The sequence below is a fragment of the Martes martes genome (assembly GCF_963455335.1).
Source record: "Martes martes genome assembly, chromosome: 4".
Classification (NCBI taxonomy): domain Eukaryota; kingdom Metazoa; phylum Chordata; class Mammalia; order Carnivora; family Mustelidae; genus Martes; species Martes martes.
Window position 1 is genome coordinate 129,142,524 of NC_137891.1, and position 21,208 is coordinate 129,163,731.

The 21,208-nt window shown below is 36.7% G+C and overlaps 2 protein-coding genes across 3 annotated transcripts in view; both read right to left on the reverse strand.

Annotated features, from left to right (window-relative positions):
- The window catches only part of MSH4 (mutS homolog 4), a gene marked incomplete at both ends in the record, with an annotated part of 98,651 nt that extends 89,351 nt beyond the window's left edge, over positions 1-9,300 (reverse strand). The window contains 2 exons of the mRNA XM_080801809.1: positions 4,976-5,158; positions 9,066-9,300. Coding sequence (XP_080657935.1) covers positions 4,976-5,158; positions 9,066-9,300 — 418 coding nt within the window. The remainder of the gene's footprint in view (positions 1-4,975; positions 5,159-9,065) is intronic.
- Positions 9,301-11,213: 1,913 nt separating this feature from the next.
- Positions 11,214-19,590, reverse strand: RABGGTB (Rab geranylgeranyltransferase subunit beta). Of its 2 annotated transcripts, none has more exons than XM_080802993.1 (9): positions 19,507-19,590; positions 18,329-18,436; positions 17,050-17,247; positions 16,123-16,228; positions 15,226-15,278; positions 15,033-15,143; positions 14,043-14,168; positions 11,893-12,042; positions 11,214-11,530 (listed from the first exon to the last, which is right to left on the reverse strand). In XM_080802993.1, the coding sequence occupies exons 1-9, from the start codon at positions 19,573-19,575 to the stop codon at positions 11,390-11,392; spliced, it is 1,062 nt and encodes a 353-aa protein (XP_080659119.1). In that variant the 5' UTR covers positions 19,576-19,590; the 3' UTR covers positions 11,214-11,389. The 2 variants fall into 2 exon arrangements, with proteins under 2 accessions (XP_080659119.1, XP_080659120.1); XM_080802994.1 differs by having other exon boundaries at positions 15,226-15,245; positions 19,507-19,585.
- Between the last annotated feature and the right edge of the window lie 1,618 nt (positions 19,591-21,208).

The window sequence follows — 21,208 nt, forward strand, 5'->3', positions numbered from 1 at the left end:
TATTATATATAATTATGTGTATTATATATTTATTATAATACTTTATTAAAGTGCTAAGAATGTTCTAATTCTTTATTTGAATTAACTCATTTAATTGTCACAATTCTATCAAATAGATATCATTATTTACTCCATTTACCTACAAGGACACTGAAGCACAGATGGAGCTAGTAAAGTCAGAATTTGTACACAGGCAGCCTGACACCAGATCTGGTGCTCCTAACCTTTACATATTATTACCAATTTTGAGATCTATGCCTTACAAACAATGAATATTCAGGTAAACTGTTAAACCTTTATAAAGCTACCATTTATTCATCTTGAAAGTAGAAATACCAAACCTTTTTAACAAAGTTGTTGTAAGAATGAAATGCAATAATATAAAAGGGTTTTTTGGTAAAGTATATGAAATTATTTAAATATGAGGCATTATTCATGGATGTCAGAAATGTCAGACAAAAATACCTAATATTTTATTGTCAAAAAGCAAATTTATTTTTGATTCCCTTGTCAATCTTTCAACAGAACCCATTTCTTCTCTCTTCTACCTCCCTGGCCTAGATTCGTCTTTTTTCCTACTCTTCTATTATAATGCCTACAAAATTAAACAATTATGTAATCTTAGTGAATAGTCAATTTAAGAATTCATTTAAAAATATATTATGTCTAGGGGCGCCTGGGTGGCTCAGCGGGTTAAGCCGCTGCCTTCGGCTCAGGTCATGATCTCAGGGTCCTGGGATCGAGTCCCACATTGGGCTCTCTGCTCAGCAGGGAGCCTGCTTCCCTCTCTTTCTGCCTGCCTCTCTGTCTACTTGTGAACTCTCTCTGTCAAATAAATAAATAAAATCTTAAAAAAAAAAATTATGTCTAGATCTCCAAACCCTCTTTGCTATGAAAGCCATCTTATTTATACATTATGATTGAGTTTATATTAGATATATGAGTTTATATTAGAGCTAAGGCAGTTTAAATTCTGCAGTAAAATATGACCTTCCTATTTTTAAATAGGAAAATAAATACCAAGTTCCAATAGAAATTTAGTAGACTCAGAAGATATCTCCCTTAAACTTCTAAAAGAATGCTTATACTGTTATCCTGATGTAAGTAATAATATAAGGAGCACTCTAGTGCCTAACGCTTTTTGTGGATCTATTATTTCGTTACTGTAGATTCTTAGAAGTCAATTATTGGAACAAAAGAAAACCATTTGTTAAGGATCGCATATGTATTACCAAATTTCTTTCAGAATTATACCAATTTTTAAAAAAATTTTATTTAAATAATCTCTACATCCAACGTGGGGCTCAAACCCACAACACTGAATATTAAGAGACATGCTCTACCAACTAAGCCAGACAGGTGCCCCTGTATCAATTCTTTTTTTTTTTTTTCCAATTTTTGATTCCATCAGTAGTATATGAGAAAAATCAATTTTACTATGTCTTTACCATTACTAACTTCTGAAATGTATTGTATTATTATTACTAATTCATTTCTCTTGTATTTATTTATTATTATTATTATGTTCAATGAATCATTAGTTGCATATAAAACCCAGTGTTCATCACAAGTGCCCTCCTTAATACCCATTACCCAGTTGCCCCATCCCCCAACTCCTCTCCCTTCTGTAACTTTGTTTGGTTCCCAGAATCCAGAGTCCCTCATGGTTTGTCTCCCTCTCTGATTTATTCCCAGTTTTCCCTCCCCTCCCCTATAGTCCTAATTTAATTTACTGACACTTAAATTTGTATTTTTGAAAATTACTGTCAAAATTGAACAGATTTAACATATCCATTCATTTTCTATATTTTCTTTGAGATGTTCATGTCTTTTTCTACAGTTTTTATTAAATCTACATGTTTTCCATCTGTTTATGAAAATTTTGTAAATCAATGAAAATGATTTATAGTTGCTACCAATCTTGATCTGATAGCTTGAAGATTTCTGCTTTTGTATAGATAATCTTTTTACTTTATAATTTCTTCCTTTGCTTTTCTGTTATAAAACTCTCTCACTGAGATATTTGATATGCATTAGTATTTTATTCTAATTTTTTTTAGCTGTTTCGTTCACTTTGATCTTTTGTTGAGCAGAACTTTGACCAGTACCTTTGGTTATCTACCATGTCTGGAATAAGGTAGTACTATACCAGAAGTACAGATTTAGACTCATTCATAAGCAGTTGGTAATGGTCTACCTGGATAGTCAGGGACTTGGAAGAAATGGGATTGGAAGGTAATAAGAAGGAAAGCTGGGGTGAAAGTATGCAGATGGACCTCTTTGAATGGGCATAAACTTTGAAAATATTTGTGTCTCATGTGAATGCCCACTAAAGGGCAACTATTATAGAGGGAACTCTTAATAATCAGGTAGACAAAATGATACACTCAATGGATGTCAACCAGCCTCTTTTCCCAGCCAACCCAGTGCTTCTTTAGTAAATTTTTGAACAAAGCAGCCATGGTGGCAAGGATATGCATGGGCTCAACATCATGAACCTCCTCTTACCAAGGCTGACCTGGTCAACCACACTGTGAGTACCTAACCTACCAACAGCAGAGATCAACATTAAATTCCCCATGTAGCAACAGTTCCCGGGAGGTCAGTAGATGGTAAATATTAAGAAGCCTGACAATACCAACCATTGGAGAGGATGCAGACCAACAAGAACTCTCATATGTTGCTAGTAATAGTGTACACTGGTAGAAGCACTTAGAAAAACAATTTGTTACTATCTTGTAAAATGAGCAAATGGCAAACCTGCAGCCTCTGCCATTTAGTAGGTTCAACTTCACTTTCTCCAAGGAGATCTCTACCCCAGACTTGGAGATGAGTCCTGAAAAGAGCCTGCTTCCAAATATGACCTCTTGGGCCTCCCCTCAGTTTTAGAGTACTTTACAGACTTTTCTTCTATCCTACAGTGAGTCTTTTATCATAGTTTAATAATTCTTTATATTAAATCACCCTTGTTTAAATCATTATATGGTTCTATTTTCAAATTAGATCCAGACTGCTACGGTCTCTGCCTTCATGGATTTTACAGTGCAGTGGAGAAAGACGACAATTAAAATACCAATATCATTAGTAAAATGTGAAGTGAAATGGGAGCAGGCAGCAGAGAGATTCAACCTAAACTTATAGGATTACAGAAAGCTTTCTGAAAGGTATAACATTTAAGCTTAAACTTGAGGAATAAATAAGAATTGACTGTATGAAAAGGGGAAGTGAGTGTTCCTAAGCATAGGAAATACCAGGTACAAAGGCTGGAAGTTTGGAAGTCAAAAATTTCAAAAATATGTATCATATAAACACTAACCTAAAGAAAAGGAATTTCTATGTTAATAGCCGACAAAATAAACTTTAAAGCAAAAAGTATATTTAGAGATGAAGAGTAATTTTTTTTTAATAATTTTTTTTTAAGATTTTATTTATTCATTTGACAGACAGAGATCACAAGGAGGTAGAGAGGCAGGCAGAGAGAGAGGAGGAAGCAGGCTCCCTGCTGAGCAGAGAGCCCGATGCGGGGCTCGATCCCTGGACCCTGGGATCATGACCGGAGCTGAAGGCAGAGGCTTTAACCCACTGAGCCGGCTACCCAGGCGCCCCAAAGAGAGTCATTTCATACTACAACATACCAATGCTAAATTTTTGGGCTCCTACTAAAATAGTTTCAAAATATGCAAAACAAAAGATTAACAGAACTACTAGAGAAACAGACAAGTCCACAATCATACTGGGGGTTTTTAATATAAGTACAAAAAAGTCTTTAGTGATACAGATGTAAACAACACAATGAAAGAAACGGCCTAATAGGGTACCTGGTTGGCTCAGTGGGTAGAGCATATGACTCTTAATCTCAGGGTCATGAGTTTAAGCCCCACAACGGGTGTAATTTATGAAAGAAAGAAAGAGAGAAAGAAATAGGAAGGAAGGAAGGAAGGGAAGGGAAGGGGAGAAGGGAAGGGAGAAAGAAAGAAACCTAATAGGCATAAAAAAACACAACTGTAAAAGTTTTTTAAGAAGTGGAGACAGAACATTTACTAAAAATGTATGAAATTAAGAACTTCTGTTCATCCAAGAACATCATAAGAAAAGGAGGAAGACAAGTCACAAACCTAGAGAAGAGATACACAATATATGTACTTATCAAAAGAATATATACTCTGAATATATATTCAGAATATATAAAGAATTTCTACAAACCCAGAAAAATAAACCTAAAGAAAAGTAGATAATACACATGAACAGTCATTTCACACACACAAAAATGAAAGCTATATGGTCAAAAAGTACACAAAAGGTAATCAACCTCATTAATAACCAGGAAAATACAAATTCAGACTATAGTTAGTGTCTTACAACTGCTAGACTGGTAAATATTAAGAAGTCTGATGATACCAACTGTTGGAGAGGATGCAGACCAACAAGAACTCTCATATGTTGCTAGTAATAGTGTACACTGGTAAAAGCACTTAGAAAAACAATTTGTTATTATCTTGTAAATGTATACATTCATATATCCTGTATCCAAGAAATTCCACTGCATGTACCTTAGAGAATACTTACACATGAAGAACTATTTCATCCATTTTCCCTTCAAGAGAAACTAGATTCAGACAAAAACTGAAATTTAAGTATTAAAAAAAAAAATCCTGTACAATAGTACTATCAGGATCAACTTCTAGATTTCAGTAAATATTATGTATAAAAGGGAGAGTTTTCTCTTTTTGTGTTTTTTTTTTTGTCAGAATAGTTAAAATAATGCAGACCTGCACTTGTTAACAAATAATATCAGAAACATGTAGCATTAACTTAACCTCCAATTATGGATATGGGTAAACTAAATATTTTTCTTTCAGCCATCTGTATTAGTTACAAATAACTTCAAATGAACTTAACCACCCTAATTTACAATTGACAAGTCTTAAAGGTCTCAAAGTCATCTCAATCAACATTCCACTCATTTTCATTTTACCTGAATATCCCATTTGTGGTGTCCAATTTTTATAACTTGATCTCTGGGGATTTCCAGCAGACAATGGAGTTTTCAGTAGATGAGGATAATTACTATCTCGTGTGGAAGATGAGCTTGTACCAAAATTAAAATTTGATGCAAATGTGTTTTCTGCATTAGATCTTTTATTCCTGAAGTGTGAACCTAAATTCAAAAAATTAAATATCAGTTCTTAAAGTTTCAGAATTATGCAATACTTTAATCAATATAATTTATATCATGTTTACTTTCTATAAAACTTTATCTGATGACTTCTAAAAATACAGCAAATTATGACAAATTTAATGGTACTATTGATAAATAATCTTGTACTAAAATATAAGGAAAAGCGCTTACTAATATGCTTCTTCAAATGGAGACTACTCTTGATAGAATCATAAACTACCTTCTAAATCTTCAAATACATCATTTATGTTTACTGTATATAGCAATTACAAGACCTCTTTTCCTCGTTTGATTTAACTTCATTGAAACTCCTTCCTTCCATACAAATGTATAAAAAGAGTTTTAGACTCACTTGGATTCATTTCCCTGTCCAGGCACTTTCCTACTGATACATTACTTAACAGAATTGCCTTAAAATCAGAAAGAATATACATGAAGCAGCCTACCTTAATGTCCTGGCACATAAAAGTTCTTAAAAATATATATTGGGGTTCTTTTCTCCTATTCCCCTTCACTTCCATGACAACTCTGCTTCTCCTTATACCACTTGCTTTTAGGTTACTTTGCCAGATTCTTTTTCCTCTGTCTGCCTCTTAACTGTTGGCTTCCCAAGGTTCCACAACTTTTTACCTTCGCTCACAAATTAGCATTACACATCTTCTCTGGGCATCTCATCTATTATATTGGTCTCTAGTAATATCTATTTCTAGTTACTCATACCCTTCAACCTTCATATAAAGCCCTAACTTCTCTTAAACTGTAAAGCACATTTTGGCAAACTTTTTAAATAAAGGGCCAGATGGTAAATATTTTAGGCTTTGTGGGCCATACATTCTGCTGGTATTACTCAACTCAGACACTATATTGGGAAAGCAGCCATAGACAACAGTAAATGAATAAGCATGGCTATGTTTCAATAAAACTTTACTTCCAGACACTAAAATCTGAATTTCTCATAATTTTCACATCACAAAATATTCTTCTTTTACTTTTCAGCCCTTTAAAAATGCAAGACCCATTCTTAGGTCTATAAATGCACTGTTCAATACAGTAGCTACTGACTGCATGTAACTATTTAAATAAAAAATAACTAAAATTAAAAACTCTGACCCACTAGCCACATTTTAAATGCTCAAAAGCCACATTTGGCTATTGGCTACCATATTAACACAGATATAAAATATTTCTGTCATCACAGAAAGTTCTATCAGTGCGGCTCTAGGTCCCTCAATCTAACTACGTTTTGGATACAAACTTTTAGAGATCTTTCGAGACTTTTTTTTTTTTTTTTTAGATTTTATTTATTTGACAGACAGAGATCACAGGAAGGCAGAGAGCCAGGCAGAGAGAGAGGAGGAAGCAGGCTCCCCGCCAAGCAGAGAGCCCCATGCGGGGCTCGATCCCAGGACCCTGAGATCACGACCCGATCCGAAGGCAGAGGCTCAACCCACTGAGTCACCCAGGCGCCCCTCTTTCCAGACTTTTAAATGTTCAAAAATATACTCTATCTTTTCCTCAAAGCTTATTTATTACCAGTTGTGGCCAACTATAACATCTTGCACCTTGTCACTCAAGTCATAAACTAAGGAACCATTCTTAATTTCACTTTCATCAATCTTAACACCCAATCAGTAAGTCTAGTAAAAAAAAAAATTTAATACCACTAAAATTTCTCCCCATCTCTACTCCTATTGGCCCATCTTAAGCCTGTATCTTCTTCAGGCCTTGCTTCTAGTATTATGCCTCTTTAATCCATTCTTCACATAATCACCAATGATCTTTCCAAAAAAGAAATTTCCTTTCTCACAATTCCTCACTGTCTCTCCATATCCACCATGGGATAAAATCAGACTCCTTTACACAGGTACCAGCAGAAACCGGATGACACATTCAAACTAGGATACTTTGAGAAGTTTGATAAAGAAAGTATTTACAAAGATGTGGACACAGTGTAAAGATATCATCATAAAGAAGCATATAAAACCCGTGTGCTCCACCACAGACTTAAAGCAACTAAGGAAGGGAGTGGTTACCAGAACTAGAGACAGAGAGGGATGTTTCTTGTCCTCAGGTTACTTTTAGATTTTAAGCTCCTTCTGGAAACTTAATCACTTGTCTTAGTTGCCCTCCAATTTCCTTGACCTCTATTTTGCTGTGTCTTCTTTATCTTCTCTCCTCTGGCCTCAAATATACTGGTGTCTTTCAAGTCTGAATCTCTCCTAAGTTTCTCTTCTTAATCCAAGATCCATATATTCAATTGCCTCAGAGTGATCATATGGATATCCTAGAGGTTATTCACATTTACAATGTCCATACAGAACTCATTTTCCTTCTAAAAATTGGTTCTCCTACAAAACCCACTTTATCAGGAAGTAGTACTACCATTTACCCAGTCACCGATGCTAGAGTTTGATGCAATAATTCACACATAAAATAATGAGAGCCTATAACGCCACAGAAACAGAGAGGAAAGAATTATTTAAAAGATAAAAGATAGGACTTATTAACTGGATGATGCAAAAATTTGTTGAAGTCTTACAGGTTTAAGATTTAGACAATCCAGGGACAGAGTTAAGAAACAGCTCAAGGAACTGTAGAGAGATGAATTCAACTAATCATATAGTGAGTCTGAGTTGTGCATTGGTCTCTCCCCCTAGAAACTTCAGAAGACAGTCTGAAATAGGAATCTGGAGCATAGGGAGATCCCAGCAGTGATAATCACATCCAAGAAGTGACCTAGAAAAAAACCCCCAAACTCTAAGGACAAACCATAATTTGGGAACGGATAACGGTAGGCAAAGCAGTTCTCTGAAAGACAGGAGAAAAACAGGGAAGAGTAGAATTAGGGAAACCAAATTAAGAGTTCAAGAGAAGACTGGTCAAGAACATTAAACACAGGTGAACTGAAAAGTGAGCACTGGATTTGGCATTTACCTTATTATTGTGCTAAAATGGTGTGTGAAAACAGTGATAGTTTTTCCACAAAGGGGGAGTTGTCCAAATATAAAATAAAAGGGTTGAACTTGAATTGAAAGACATACACTGTTAAATACTTAAACATATTATTCAACTGAATTAGATGAAATGCTGGATTGAATCTATTTTCATTTCATCCTAGTTCAGAAGCCAAGAGGAACCACTCCTATCACCAAACTCCACAAATTCTGTCATTTGTCATATACTTTTGGGAGGGAGACAGACGGGTATTAAATAAGGTTTTACTGCAGCCTTCCTCAGAACTGAGCCATTTACCATCCCCACCTTGTAATAAAACCAATTTGTAGATGGGATAGGGAAGGAGACAAACCATGAGACTCTTAATCTCACAAAACAGACTGAGGGTTGCTGGGGGAGAGGGGTAGGGAGAGGGTGGCTGGGTTATGGACATTGGGGAGGGTGTGTGGTATGGTGAGTGCTGTGAAATGTGTAAACCTGACGATTCACACACCTGTACCCCTGGGGCAAATAATACATTATATGTTAATAAAAATAATTTTAGGGGCGCCTGGGTGGCTCAGTGGGTTAAGCCTCTGCCTTCGCCTCAGGTCATGATCTCAGGGTCCTGGGATTGAGTCCTGTGTTGGGCTCTCTGCTCAGCGGGGAGCCTGCCTCTCTGCCTATTTGTGATCTGTCAAATAAATGAAATCTTTAAAAAATAATTTTTAAAAATGCTTTATAAATGGAAAGAAAAAAAAACCATACACCAACTTGAGGAGTCCGGGCTTTCACTCACTCAAACCCATCAAATTCCTAGAGCACCCCATTCCCATCCTCTCAACCACATCACAAGTGAAACTTTTCTGAAGTAACAGCCGCCACCGCGCTGGGAAACCTCCCGGAGCTGCAGCGCTCTAGCTACCCGTGAATCCGTCCAAATACTCCTTGCCTAGTGCTGGCCCGGCGCCAGGCGGGTGGCGAGGGAGGCTTGTGCTGCTGCTCCGGTCGCCGGCTGCTGCAGATGTGCCAGAAGGCGTGGACGCAGAGGCCTGCGCTGAAGGCCCGCTCTGAGGAGTCTCCTGGAGTCCGAAATTATAGCAAGGACCCTGAGACCGAGGTTCTCCCAAAGCGAGGGAAGCCGCAGGGACCGACGGCGAGACTGTTGAGACCTCAGGCCTCCGCATTCTCACCAATCTTCCCAAGCAGAAGTTTGAGATTGCTGAGCGTCCCTTCACTGACCCGAAGTTAAGAGAAGCGTCGCAGGAAAAGGCCCGAGCACGGCGCGCAGACGCACAGAGCCCCCGTGCGCAGGCGCAGCGAGCCCCAGCTTTTCCCCCACCCATGCCTGGGGGCCCTACTCCTACCGGTGCCCCGTCCTTTCACCCACCACAGGATTTGGCTTTGAGCTTAATCTGAAGTACAGCTCTCCTCCATCTGCAGCGATCAGCTGAATAGAATTTTGCAGAGCCTATCAATGACCATCAAATTTGGTAGCCCCGTTAGTCTCACGGCACTGTATTTTACTAAGGGTGTTTGCTTTTGAACATCTCCCACACCCCCAAATACACTTAGCTTTTTAAGTTTACAAACTGTCCACCACTAGACACGGAACACCTATGATGGTGTAGACAAATGTCAGTGTTCAGCCCACCTAACATTGCTCTTGCAGACACAAAAAGGAGCCATTAACCTCCTGCAGTTTAAATATCCACAAGGATGTTGTCCTTATCACAAGATAATATTCACCCATTAAGCATATTATTGTTATCTGCAATAACCTAAGAAGCAGGTCAATGGATGAGATCTCTCTTGGACAGCTCCCAGTTTCTCATACTGTAGGTACAAATTAGTTAAGAACAGACTATATAAATCCAAACTCTAGCTTTGCAACAAATTACCTCCATGAAATTAAGTTTTGTGCCTATTTTCTTGAAAATAGAAATAGTACCATCTTCCCAGAGAAACTAGGATTGAGAAAATACTCTGGATACTGCTATTGGAATATATTCAAACATTACTGACTGTAACTTAACAGACTTGTGGAATCACTATGTTGTACACCTGAAACTAATGGAACACTGCCAACTATACTTCAATAGTAAGATAAACTGAATCCATGCAATTGCTGAGTTACCTAAGTCAGGTGTCTAACAGCACAGTTCACCCACATGCAATGACTGGAATCCTCAAAATTCCTTCAAATACTTCCAGTGATACCATTTAAGTAAGATTATGTTCCATCCAATTCCAAACTTTCAGAAAAATAGTGGCAATTCAGCCTAAACTCTTCAGTAAACTGTCAAAATAATGGTAGACATTTCAAGAATCTCATGTAAGCATTTTCTCTAAGCAAACCACCACTACTCATTTTTGAGTAAACTCCACCTCCACTGTGGGGCTTGAACTGACCACCCCAAGATCAAGAGTGGCATGCTCTACCAACTGAGCAAGCCAAGAGCCCCACTGATCATCATTCTTGAAACAACTTCTAGAATTTGCCAACATGCTTGAGAAAATTTCAACTTCCATTTCAAGAAAAATGTTCATTGAGATACTTTATTTTCATCAAGAATGTAAAAGTACCGGAATACTTGTGCTCATTCCAGTCTTTTGGAAGTTTCAAAAAATATTGTGGAAACTATGAACTTCTATTTCCTTAAAGGCCAACAATTCCTTGGATAGGTTGCTGGCATTCTGACATAGAAATGTTTAAAAAATAAGATGTAGTCCAGAATGCTGTCCTATTCTAAAATGGTGCAATGTGCCATTTACCTAAATTACTGTGATCAATTCAAAGTAACCATAAACTTATGAAACAGTCCCAAATTTCAACAGCCGTTTATTCTGGTGCATCTTTTAATTCATTTATGGATGGGTTTATCAATTTTTAATCAATTAACATTCTCACTGATATAGATTAATTTACATTAGCCATTATCATATAACATGAAAGAAGCACATAGGAAAAACAAGTAGAACAAAAGACTTCTTGATAGTTCTTTAAAACTGAGTTTGCTGTTAAGGAAACATACAAATAAATACAATGAAGCAGAAATGAAATACTGTACTCAGAAAAATAGCATTGCGGAAGGAAATCTAAAGCTGAAGATAAAGATCTTTATTTTACATTATGCATAATTAATTTATTAAAATTAATACAATTCATGTACAAAATAGTTAACACAGTAGTCATTTTTAAGTTTGTTAAGCACTTTACAGGAATGTTAAGATGGCAAAACTATACTAAGCAATGTCTCACGTCTCCATCAGTGTCTAGCTCACTAGTTCAGGCTGAACATTCACTCTCCGAAGTACTTCTTCAGGCATGCAAAAAACAGGACTAACAGGTTTTATCTGTTCTTCTCCCAAAAGTGACAATCCAGCAATTCCAAATAAAGTATGAAAAGGATCTACCTATTTAAAAAATAAGAATTTATAGAGTATTACAAAAATGAAAACTTCTAAAACCCTACTTCTGAACAAGTTATATTGGATTCCATTGTATTTTCTTAACTTGAATAAATGCTTAGTTTTCTAAAATGACTTCAAACTTTTTTTAACATAGGACCTTTTACCATACATAATTTTTTTGACAATTAAGTGATGAGAAATTTCTGCAAACTTGTTTTCCCTTCATATATTCTCAAAAGTTACCTAGAAAGTATCCTGCTTAAAAAGTAAAACGCTGAATATCATCCATTTTTAAGTCTGGAAATGACATAAAGGTAACTCAAAGCAATGTAACTATTACATGAACATGTCAGAAATATACTTGCCATATCTCCTGGTCGGTCTGCAAATCCTCCTGTTTCTTCATCTTGACATGCTAAAATGAAACTTCTAAGTTTCTCTCTATCAATCCAATGAAGCCTTCCAATTATCTTTAGGGAAGCCAACACCCACCATGAATAGCATACATCTGGTAACTAGGAGGGAAAAAACCACAAGCAATTGCCACAATTTTATTCTCTAGTCCAAACATGGGGTGCTGGAGGAGACTAAGGGATATACTGACATACAGTTAGAGATGCTAAAATTCATAAATACAATTACTTGGATTTAAAGATAATCACTGGGATAAGACCAAACATTTCAATCCACAGACACCCACACTAAATGTTTCAGAGTTTAGGCACTCAGTAACAACTATCCCTGTACCTTTATTTTATCTTCAATGAATGCCCCTTATCCAAAAAGCTGGTGGTTAACACTCATGAACTCCATGGTGATATATGTTCTATTTCCCTAGTCAGAGCATTTTCAACAAGTGCTTTATGTTGAAGGTATGTAATTTGTATGTATGTATGTAATTTGCTTAAAAATAACCTAAAGCCTGGCTCCTCAAACACAGGTCATTTGGGTTTAAAGAATGCAGAATATCTCACCTTCGACTGAAGAATCATTTCAACAAAATCACTGGGTGATTCATAAGCACATAAAAAACTGTCCTACACTGTAAGTGCAGATTCCTGGCAATCCCAACCCTGACCCATTTTCTAACTGTTGCAGGTTTTTCACTGAACTGTAAGTAGCTAGAAACCACCTGTGGGTATTTCCCTACCCAACTTATTCATAAATATTGAACAAGCAAATCTAAAATAAAAATACAATGACCCAGACAAAAGCACCACCATGCCCTATCTTATTTTCTGTCAAGGATCCAGCAATCTATAGCCCTTGAAGTCTAACATAGACTACAACCGAAGAAGTTCTTTATATATGTGTAAATCGTTTTTAAAAATAGTCTAAAAAACAAAAACAAACAAAAAAACCCCCAGAAAAACAAAAAACACAGTCTTGTGATAGGAAAATCACATCAAATTCAAATGTAACCACTGTTATTTTACTTAAACACAGCTATCCCCACTGGTTTCTTATGGCACCATCTACTCTTTAGGGTAGTTATGTACTTGCCAAGACTCACAGATCTTACAGAACTGAAAACATTTACTACCTGGCCCTTACAGACCCAATTTAGAACATAGTATGTGAGAGCGAAAAAGAACTATTGATGTGCAAAGGGAAATTTGATTCCCTTTTCTCCAAATCAAAATGTCAAAAATTGAGTTTTTCTTAAAAATTTTAATAAGGATTTTAAATAAAAATTTTGCAATGTAGTTTTTAAAAGTCATTGATTTGGTAAATTAATTGTCCTTTCACACCCACGAAGTAGACACAGAGACTTCTGTACAAAATACATGTATTCATTTAACACTACTCATTGGGTCCCAGATATGAAGAATGCTTTTTTTTCCCAAGATTTTATTTATTTATTATTTGACAGAGAGAGAGATCACAAGTAGGCAGAGAGGCAGGCAGAAGGAGAGGGGGAAGCAGGCTCCCTGTCAAGCAGAGAGCCCCATGCGGGGCTCGATCCCAGGACCCTGAGATCACGACCCGATCCGAGGGCAGAGACTTTAACCCACTGAGCCACCCAGGTGCCCCTAAAGAAAGCTTTTAATGCAGGACTAATTTTCCCTGGTATAGGTCTATAACTAAAAGTTTAAAGAAACAGCTTCATTTCAATGGCTGGAAAATATAAGATCCTCAGGATAGGGAAAAAGACCCTTTAAGAATACATACTATGTCTGAATATAAATGTATTTCTAAGCTAGCATATTTGCTATTTTTTTGTTTTCCTTCAGGTAACTCCAGAATCCACTTCATGATTGGAAAGACCAGAAGACAGCTTTGTCATAGAAAGAACATCAGAAGGCAGCATACACATCTTTTCCTCAAGTCTTTTAAATGGATACCATAATTAATAAGTATCTCCATTCCAGCTGTTTTACTTTTGCCAAGAGCATTTTTTAGGAAGTACAACTGAAAAATTGCAATTGGGGGAGGGGTAAAAGCACATTATCAATTTACAAGAAGCTATAGTAGTTATAAAGCTATTAGAACATAGTATCTTATGAATCAATACCTTCTCTGGCCTTCCATTGAGTCCACCTGATGGCAACTGTCGTTCACAAAGCCACCAACCGAGTAAATCAGAATTTACTTGATGCAACTGGCTAGTAATAGCCAGAAATCCTGTGCAACAATAGATCTAAAATTACAGACATAAAGTACATGTGTATAACAATTTTCAACAGTAGTGTAATAATAAAAACTACTCAATTAAAATGCCATTTATATCTAAAAACTTGCTTTCTATTAACAAGTCAGAATTGCAAACACATAAATATCACATACCTAACTGAACAAATCCAAACATACTAATTCCAGGATCCAATTCTATAATGAAATACTATTGTCAACATTTCTTCATAGCTAAAAAGCAAAAATTTTTTTAAAAAATTTTAAGTAATCTCTATACCCAACATGGGACTCAAACTCACAACCCCAAGATGAAGATCTTATGCTCTACCTACAGAGCCTATTGGACACCTACTTACAGATACAATGCACAATAGTACAAATACTACTTACAAATACAACTGCCTCTCTGGCACAAGCAAACAGGTATTCAGAATAGGCAGGGAAAAGAATGTTTCCATCTACTTAGTTAAAAACTAATGGAAAATAAAAGTGGTCTCAGTTGGAAGAACACGCAACTCCTGATCCCGGGGTTATGAGTTTGAGCCCCACGCTGGGTATAGAGATTAAATAAACAAAACTTTGTTTGGGGGGGGCAGTTAAGTAGTGGAAAGTAAAAACGTATCTTTCATGATAATAAACCTACTTATGCTGCCTGGGCCAGGGGCCTCCACCAACAGGGAATATATACACAACTACTATAAAAATGCTTTTCTTTATCTGCATTTAAGCAATTCTTATGTAACATCCCATATTACATTTAAATTAACTTCAGTCATATGTAACAGACACTGAAACCGCTATTAATATTTTTTCCCAATTTTTCACTTACCCCCTCAAAACTTACATATTTTAATCTGCATTAATAAATTACCTGCCCAGCATGGGATTCAGAACCTGGCCTGCAACCAAATCCACCATCAAAGTTCATACACGATAAAACAAATTCGATTGCCTTTTCCACATTAATAGCATCTAGCTTCCCCTACAAACAAAAAAAATAAGCCAACTGAATTCCAGAATAATCATGGGAACTTAATTACTCCAATACAATATTCAAAACTTACCAACAGGGCCAAGGTTGCCACTGCACAGAAAGAGAATCTTGTATCAATTTCTCCTAAAAGAAAAAGGAAATTAAATAAAAACTAAGTGTTACCAGAGGCATCTGATCCTAATATATAATGCCAATTAACTGAAAACAAACCGTACAACTACCATGTTTAAATTTCCATGAGTTCAAGATTAACATTTACTCTTCAATTAGCAGGACGAAAGCTGAATCTGAAGTGAAATCACTTCTAAGAAATCCAAGAACTAGAAAATTTGCCAAAAATACAGCAAAATTATCTTAAGTTGCTTAGAGTACCCAGAAAGGGAAGGTAACACAGAAATCAAAAAGACAACTCAATTTCTAACAATGACAATAAACTTACCCTATTATATAAAAGTAGATTTTCACATCCCATGAAGCAGCTGGTCTCTCCGGCCTGCACTGTATTCAGCCCTAAAGCAGAGATTATCTACATTTATCAAGTATAGTACTATTCCCTCCCTCCACTCAAATATCCAGTAAGTTTGTAAAGTTTTTTGAATATCTCTCCCTCTTCATTAAATAGTTTATTAAAAAAAAAAAAAAACTTTACAAAGCCACCAAATACTGGGGGAAAAAATTTCACCTACCTCAAATTTTAGACTGGCCCCCTCTGTTCCAGTTCTCTTGTATGCTGATAAAACTAACACAGTGCATGCTGGAACTTCCAGCAGACCATTTAACTTCCGTAAGACCAGCTGCTTAGTGGGACCTGAAAAGATCAAAAACTTAAAAAAAATCTCCTTATCATTATTAGCAAGCCTCCAACTCATTGTACTTAAAAACTTTCGACAAATCTTATCACTACAATAAACACCCAAACAGGTTTTAATATTGGTACTTTGGGTAGCATAAATGAGACTGACATTACCCCAAATATCTCCAGCAAAAGAACCATCTTCTTTCTGTAGACTCTGAACATATTCCACAACTTTATTTACATCAATAACATTAATACTATCATACAGAGTAAGAATCTGTAACAAAAACAAAACAAATTAAGTAAATACTTCTTCAACACTGCTATGTTTGTTCTAATGATGTTCTTCCTCAACTACCTTTTATTTTTTTTTCCTCAACTACCTTTTAAACTGTCAAGCAAGCATGTCCTCTGTCTATGCAAATTGTGACCTTTTTGCAAAGGTGCAGACTATCTTCTACTATGCCACAGGCATTATCAACAAACCCAAACCAGTAACAAAGAATTTATTTCCTCCATATAAATTTTAACTTCATATTCCAAACTTTTAAATATACTAACTTACATATATAGTAGACTTTATAGTATTTTTCTAGAAGATTATATTTATTTATTTGACAGGAGTTAGAGACAGCGAGAGGAATACAAGCAGGGGGAATGGGAGAGGGAGAAGTGGGCCTTCCACTGAGCAGTGAGTCCAAAGCAGGGCTCAGTCCTGAGCTAAAGGAAGACACTTAATTACTGAGCCACCCAGACGCCCCCAGAAGTAGACTTTCAAGTCATAATCGTGGATCTTCACTATTATCAAAATTAAACCACTTAGCTCTACCTGGTGATTTTCAAATTATTTACATATACTGAAAATAAACATTTTATCATTCAAGGTCTCAGTGTAATTTTACAATTTACATCAACTTTGGATTCAGCTAATACATGCCATCACATCATTGACCTTGTAAAATACAGGTTTCATTTGAAAAGATTAGGGAAAACTTTTTTGACAGATACCAATTCTGTCATGTTCCTAATACCCAGTTCACTTTCTCCATTCTCAGGTAAGAGAATACACTACCAAGACTGTTAAATTTTAGTATTTACCTGGACAGCACTCAGAGTGTACAAAAGATGAGGGTCATGTCCAATACTGGCACTTATTCCACCACACTCATGTTGACATGACTTAATAAATGTCAGAATTTCTTCTCTATTCATCCGATGTAGTTGTCCCATGAGATCCATTACAGTCAGACCCCAATAGATACCACTCATTCTCAAATACTCAGACATACAATATTCCTAAAATACACAATTATTTTAATGTGCCAGTTTGAATTGATGCAGGGTTATTAAAGTGATGGAACACGTAAAAACTAGCCATACTTGTTTAATTCAATTCATCCTAACATCAGTGTTAATTTTAAATTGTGGCTATCAATACTGGGGGTTAGGAGGGGGTAGTATCTGCAATGCATATGATAAATTCACCTGCAACTAACAATACAAACAGGACTTTAATCTCTCTTAAGATCTAACCAGACGTATAAGTAAAAAAATATACCAACTTTTTTCAAGTTTGGGAACAGAGTATTTCTTTCAGAGTACCTACATCATATTTATCAAGTATCAATTCTATTAATATATGGACTATGTACAAAGCCTATCTACTACCTATTAGTAAATGGTATAACAACTTGAAACCAAAATAGCCAAGGCATGCAAAAGTTTAAATAGCTAACAGTAGCTACTCAGAGCATAAAAACTGGTACAGAGACTAGATCAGAAATAAATTTTTGCTAGTCACCAATGCAATACATGTTAAAGTTTCAGTCTGGTGAGTAAGTCTTAGGGAATTTAACAAGTCACCAATTCATCAATGTTTCCCAAAATGGTAAATTAATTCAGTTGTTTGGATACTAGAGGGAAAAATTTACTTTCAGTTTCATTACTTGGCCCCAGAGAGGATAACTATTCTTCAAGGTTTGAAACTTAAGGTAAAACTTTTTCAAGGTCTCAGCGTAATTCTAGAGCTAAAGTGTTACTACACATCAGCCATATATTCAGGTAATACATGCCAACACATCACTGACCTTGGAAGTAATACCTCAAGGACAAAAATACAAATCTCTTCTCTACCTCAAACCTCTTAAGAATCTAGGCAGATGGGGAATCTATTTTATCTGTCAAAGCCTCTGAGAACTATGGTTAATTCTGATACCAAGGTACACTCACTGCACTCATGGAGAGAACTTCAGTCCTCCTCATGGAAGAGTTACCGTTTTTAAGTAACAGGGGCCACAAATACTGACCCATTTACTGTTCATGCGTAATGTCATTTCTTCAAAATAAAACGAACTTTTCAACACAAAATCATACATACATAATCATCTTTCTTGGAGCCATAGGACGCAATATAATCTGCATGCTTCTCTAACAACAGCGTGTCAGGTGCATCTGACTTGATAATAACATCCTTCTGCGGTGTGCCCTTTCAAAATAAAAAAGCAGTGACTTTGTAACTGTTCATTTTTTTATTGCTTGACCCCAGTGTATATATTCAACATACATCTGAACTTTTCACTTTAATTCCACCTTGCCACACAGAACTTTCTATATAAAAACTAGATATCTGACCAGAAAGAAATTAGGCACTAAAGCCCTTCTAAAGATTCGGGTATTTTTCAGGTCTCAGAGTAATTCTAGAGCTAAAGTAGTAATAATCAGTTTCGGATTCAGAATACATGCCAGCTCATCACTGACCCGAAAAATTATTACCCTCATCTGTTGTTGCTCATCTTTCACTTAAAGTAAAATAAACACCACAAACAGCCCATCTTGCCAATTCAGAACTTAGTTTACATGCAGCAGAAAACTGAAGCATTAAAATTAAAATGTAAAATATTTATATATAAAATACAGCTAGCCCATAATTCGCAGTTAAGTTCTTAAACTAAATTTTACTAATCCTAGGTTATCAATTTATCAATAAGTTCCTTTAGTTTCATCTTATCCAGCTTTAGTCTTAGTTTCTTCATTTGCAACAAGCCCTCAGGAAATGAGGATACTGCTCTGGTTCCCCGCATTTCTTACTGTAATCAAGACAGCTAAAACTCATTCTAAGTAGGTCATGACCATTACCGAAAAAAATTTAGTGAATTTCCATCAGATCCCACTTAAAATTTACTGCATCTTCAAAAAATGTATCAGTAATGACTTTGAGCCATAAAATATAGGGAAAAAAGGAAAGGGGAAAAAAAAGAACCACCGACTGATCCGGCTTTTTTCAGAAATTAAGAAATCGGGCGGTTGAATCTTGAGGCCTGCCTCTTAGGAGGAAGCCTAGATAAAATTAGAAGCCATACGTGCGACCGCGAGGTCTGCAGAAAACGCTGAGTAATACTTCACTCTCTCTGAACCCTAAACAAAACCCTTTCACGGCCGGTGTCTTAACCCAAGCGTTCTCCAATACTTGCTAAACAATTAGAATGACTGAGTTGCTTAGTATTACTCCACCTAAACGCCACCCGCGCAGTCACAGTAAGAGACAGCCGCACTCACCATGTCTGAGACAGAAAAGAGAACTTTACTCCGTTCCTGGGTAGATTTAGGCGGCACGCGCCTGCGCATGAGCTCCCCCCAGGCCCCTTCCCGGCATAGCTGACCACACTCCCGCCTGTAGGAAGGAGCAGTTGCTTGGCTACCCTAGGACCCCGCCAAATGCTCATAGCTGTCCTCGCTGCCTGAACCCAAGTTCTCTGGCGGTCATTTTCTTGTCCTGTGGTGACCTTGATGTGTCAAAAAGCTTTAAGTAATATGTATCTGAATTACTTTTAAAAAATAATTTGTTCCTGAGGCTCTTGAACTCTGCAGATCTGGAGTGGATGGTAATTAGTAGAATTCTTGCATGTAGGAAGTACTCAATGTTTTCTGAGTGAATGTTAAAATGTTCACATGTCCTGGGTACCTGCATGGCTCAGTGGGTTAACCCTCTGCCTTTGGCTCAGGTCATGATCTCAGCGTCCTGGGATCGAGCCCCGCATTGGGCTCTCTGCTTGGCGAGGAACCTGCTTCCCTCCCTCTCTGCCTCTCTATCTACTTGTGATCTCTCTCTGTCAAATAAATAAGTAAAATATTAAGGAAAATGTTTACATGTCCCTCCTGTTTGCCTTTTCTGTTACGAATGTGGCTCTCTCACTCCCTTCACTTCTTCAGCAAGTGCTACTAGCCGGAAGTTTTGTAAATTGCTTTTGAAAAAAAATAAATAAATAAAACTATCCATGTTCTTTTCACAAACTTCCCACTACATTCAGATTTGCTAGGGGTGTTATAACAGGTATTTTCATTTGTGCTTCCTTGGAACTTTCATACTTAAGTATTTTGAGCACCCATTAGAAAATATTGGCACCCTATACTCTTACAGTGTATTACATTCAGTAACGATTTGGAGAAGTGTTCTGACACAATGACGTATACGGGCTATCAATAATTAAGAGTGTTGAATCTGCTATGGTGATTTCTTTTTTTTCTCCCTGTAATCGATATTCTCATTTATAGTTTGAAGCTACTTTATTAAATGCATGTAAGTTTAGCATCTATTTCTGGTGAATTGATCCTTGTACCATTAAGTGATGACTGTCTCTAGCCCTAATACTTTTTGTCTTAAGAAGTCTGCCCTAATCTCTGCTCAGCAGGGAGCCTGCTTCCCCCTCTCTCTCTTTGCCTGCCTCTCTGCCTACTTGTGATCTCTCCCTGTCAAATAAATAAATAAAATCTTAAAAAAAAAAAAAAAAAGAGAAGAAGAAGTCTGCCCTAAATGCCTGTGTGACTCAGTGGGCTAAGTCTCTGACATTGACTCAGGTCAGGATCTCAGGGTCCTGGAATGAAGCCCTGCCTTGCGTACCCTGTCAGGCTCTCTGCTGAGCATAGTTAAACTGGTAGTCCGCTGAGCCTTCTCCCTCTGTCCTCCCCCCTGCTTATGTGCTCTATATCTCTCTCCCACTATCTCTCAAATACCTCTCAAAAGTCTTAAAAAAAAACCAAAACTGCCCTAAATATTAGTGTAATTTCCCCAGCTTTGTTTTGCCTCTAAGTCAGATGGGGGAGGGATGTGATAGAGGGAGGAAAAACAAGGGAGAAAAGGAGTGGTCAGACTTCCTAAAAAAGAAATGCTCAAAGTAATAATACAAGCATCAGATCCAAAAAGTACCATTCAGATTAAATCAGTAACTGCTGAAAGAATGAAAAAACAAGCCTCAATTCC